The 4,168-nt window shown below is 34.5% G+C and overlaps 1 protein-coding gene across 1 annotated transcript; it reads left to right on the forward strand.

Moving 5' to 3' along the window:
- Positions 1 to 977: 977 nt before the first annotated feature.
- LOC128222982 (protein quiver-like) lies at positions 978 to 3,625 on the forward strand. Its single transcript, XM_052932195.1, has 3 exons — positions 978 to 1,133; positions 1,837 to 1,977; positions 2,080 to 3,625. Exons 1-3 carry the CDS (start codon positions 1,076 to 1,078, stop codon positions 2,286 to 2,288), a joined length of 408 nt encoding a protein of 135 aa, XP_052788155.1. The 5' UTR covers positions 978 to 1,075; the 3' UTR covers positions 2,289 to 3,625.
- Positions 3,626 to 4,168: the final 543 nt, after the last annotated feature.

The following is a 4,168-nucleotide window of genomic DNA, read 5'->3' on the forward strand; positions in this document are numbered from 1 at the left end:
TGATTACATAACCTTTTTGTATTTCTTAAAATATAATTTTGAGACAATATTTAAGCGTCACTGAATATTTTCATAACAAATACATTATATCTTAATGTAATTTTATTATTAAAAGTACTCGGTGAGATATATTCGTTACACTGTTAGAAGCTGGGGAGTATGTGATATACACACCTAGTGGTTTCATACCACGCTCGACCTTCGCTCTCGCACTAACAGTGTAACTAATAATACGGGCGTGGTCGATAACAAGCTGTCCTATGAATTATTTGGAATTAAAATTCTGTACAATTACAGCATTATTCACACTTCCTTTTAAGTGTAAGTTTAAAAAATATTAAATATTCATCTTATATTCCTTTTTCAGTCTTTGTTTCTCGTTACGTTATGCAACATGATTTCACCAGAGGGCATTGTTCGGAAATGCTGTTGTTTTGTTCGATTTTTTGTTGAAAAAAGGAGCTCTCGCTTCAAAATCAAACATTTCCTTTTGCGTTTTCTGACAATTAAAAGGGTGCCGTGTAGCCGTAGGAAAAAACATAAACTAAGTGAGGCCTTTCAGAAATATTTCTTGTTTCTTAATGTATTTTCAGAATTAAATTTATCATACTCGCATAGCTAATAACGACAAAGGGTGTCACTAAAATTGTATTGTCCAAGCATGCCTTTTCATGAATATCATTAAGGTATTTTAGTGATCTTTACATTTTCCCGATATATCTGTTAAAAGCATCGAGGTGTATCCTGATGCATTGAACATTAGGAATTCTTACAGCTCTACCCGACGTAAACTTTCAAATTGACGTGTTGATGCGACACACTAGTTAATACAAAACATTAACAAGACTTCGATATTAACTATAAATATTTTATCATTTGATTCAATTAATTGTGCTTCCCGAAGGAATACCATATATAGTCGTATGCAACTTCAGGTGTGGACTTTAAACATAACAACCAGTTTGTTAATAGCTGGAATCTGAAGACGCTCGCATGCCGACGATCCTATTTAATAATAAGACTTAACTAGTGGCCACATTTTGCGAGAGTGTTCAAGAAAGAAAGGGGATATAATATGACGCCAAGAGGTGGTTTTGTGGTTGCTGTGTGGTGCATTCTGGGATTATTTTGTGGTATTTAATACTTTATAACATATTTTTGTGTGATGTGCACCTGCGTATGTTATTCTTTCTGAAAACAAAATAACATGGAATTAATATTTTTTAGTAAAATATCGAATCAATTACAACTAAGATGTGAAAAGAAAATAATCACAAAGGTCAATAATCAACATAAACATACGAAGTATTGCATATTCACTCTGAAAAAATATGTACCAAGTTTATTGTTATCGAGTATTGAGTCTTGTACGCCGACAACGATGTGATTTCATTGCAAAATTTGCAAGTACGAGAGGAAAATAGTTGATAATCTCAACGAATAAAAATTAATTCGGCCTTGTTCACCATAGATAAAAACATCGTACGTAGAAGTTTTAACCCCGAGTAAATTCTTACAAAGCATAGTACGTATTTCTTTCTACATTGTTTGCACAGAAAAACCCCTAAACTTCACATCAATAATATAGCAGATAAATGAGTGATCGCCAGTCAACGCGAGGAATAACGGCATATATCCGTTTTAATTGGCAGTATGACATACGATTTTGCAAATCAAGTCAAGCTAATATGTATTTATTGCCTGCCACATCATATAACAGAATGACCGTTTTCGTAAGACAGAAAAACTTGCAACCCTCATACTGTATGTGTTTGCTTTTGTTTATATGATTTGTGTTGTGTGTTTAATTATTCATACTTGCTATTGATTTTACAGGCCGGTCGGAGTCTTTTAGATGTTACGTTTGCATATCCGACCCGAACGACGAAGGTTGCGGCGACCCTTTCATGACGGGCACCAAGGAGGGTGATTGTGTCATGTGTGGCAAAATCAAGGGGAAGCAGAGCGGCATCATGGGTACGCCCTCTTGATATTGTTACATTTATTCTCTATTATCTGCTCCAGTAACTTACCAATCACAACATTCCATAACGACAACCAACCTTTTCATTTTTTCAGTGGTAACCCGTACGTGCTTGATCAGCGCCAAATTGCCCGCAAATATAGCAGCAGAATGCAAATCCGAGGGCAAAGGAACACCAAGAGAGCACATCTGTTACTGTAATACTGACCTATGTAACGCCTCAACACGCGCCTCCATGACAACTGTCTTGCTCTTTCTTCTACCAACACTCGTTCTGTCCTCAAGAAATTATAATTGTATGTGATGTGAAATTTTGTAGTGGCAATAGGAATGAGAACTTTCGTTTGTGCTATTTGTCACAGACTTGTGATATTAATGTTGAATAATCGGACATAGTTCATAATTGAATTTAACACACATAGTCGATCATAGATATGGAAAAAATCGAATGCGTGTTTCCATAATAGATATTGGTATTAAAATAATAACACTTCATTTCAACAACTTATATACATTTAAATTTTGGCCTTACATATAGAATGACAGAAAAACGAAATTTAACAAGTAAATTAGGTTTTGAATATTAGGAAAACCCAATTGGGTTTATGGTGTTAAATCAACTAATGGTATTATACCCGTTAAGGCTAAGGTATTAATTAAAATAAGTACATTCGATGACAATCTTTTGTATGATTTTTCGATTATATTTAACCATTGTGCCAATTATGTCATATCGATGGCTTCACTTCAAAATGCCGAAGCTGCATTTTTTCTGTTTCGGAACTTTTACATCGCTAAATTAGCCACATCTAACTGCAAAATGCTGAGTAAATAGTCCAGTGTGAAAATGGTGTTGTATCATGTGATCAAAATGTCGAGCAATGATTGGACATCTCACAGAGAAGCAAAAATGCCGAACCTTCAGAAATTGTACCTACAAATATTGAAACTTTGGCATTTTGTAAAACAATGTGTGATAACCAAAATTAAATACTAAAAAAGTGGTTACTGAAAACATGGAATTTTATAGCTTCAACATGCGGAAGTGAGTCCATCGAAATGCGTTTTGTCTTTGTACGGTAGCTCAGATTTTAATTACGTTTAGAATTATGTTATACGATTTCACCTGTACCAATTCAATAGTATACATTTATACAGAAGAGAGACGCAAAAACATTTTGATTCCCATTCTTAAAGGTGTTCTTAAGTGATTTTTGCCTCGATGTTAAATTATTCAATTGTTTATGACAAAGTAATATTCTATACCTTGAGTACGACTGCTGTTTAGCACGTGATAAATTACGTCATAAATGCTACGTCGGAAGGCAATATTTTGCTTGTAGAGTTGATATGAGTTTTTAATCATAGATAAGTCATTAATTATGACCAACAACGCCTCGGAGTCATAGCTGAAATATACAGACTCTTACAGAAGTTATACTCTAACAAACTATATAAGTAATTATATATACTACGGTACATTCCCGTCATATTAAATGAACATGTAATTTATGTTGAGAAAAGGCGACAGTCGATGTCATTGTGCTCAAGTGAGGACGTTGGAGAGTTCATGACGAAAACTTTTTGTGAGACAATAAATCAGCATAGCTTTGCTTCCTGGCCAACAAATATTATCAGCTTAACAACTGAAAGGGAATATATATGACAATGCTGTCATTGTTACATATTAATAATTAATGGGCAATTTAGTTGTGTAGTGTTTCTGTAGTGCTCATGTTGCGAAACGGCATTTGACGTTGAGATATTTCCTCACCAATCGTGACACTCCGTGTGTATACCACGTGATAAATTACGTCATATTATGATATAAGCTACGCAGGAAGGCAATGTTTTGCTTAAATTGAAGGCTTAAAACAGAGATAACTTTTTTTTTCAACACCATTTTAAATGAAACAAAGAGCCGTCTATGCCGGTTTAAGAGCCCCGCCTCCCTTTTATTGCCGGAGTTTGATTCGGTAAATAGTTTCTTCAAACACTTCGACAAATCTGTTTCCAAAATAATGTTTTAACAGTGCTCCATTAGGCAGCGGTTTTGCGAAAAGGTGTGTCGAAGTGTTTTAAGAAACTAAGCTCTCAACCAAATGACCTGATGCGGATGTTTAATTGCTTGAAGCTGCACTTTCACAGATGGACAGTTTTGAAATGTTTTTTTTTTTAGTTTTT

The sequence above is a fragment of the Mya arenaria genome, chromosome 17 (assembly GCF_026914265.1).
Source record: "Mya arenaria isolate MELC-2E11 chromosome 17, ASM2691426v1".
Classification (NCBI taxonomy): Eukaryota; Metazoa; Mollusca; class Bivalvia; order Myida; family Myidae; genus Mya; species Mya arenaria.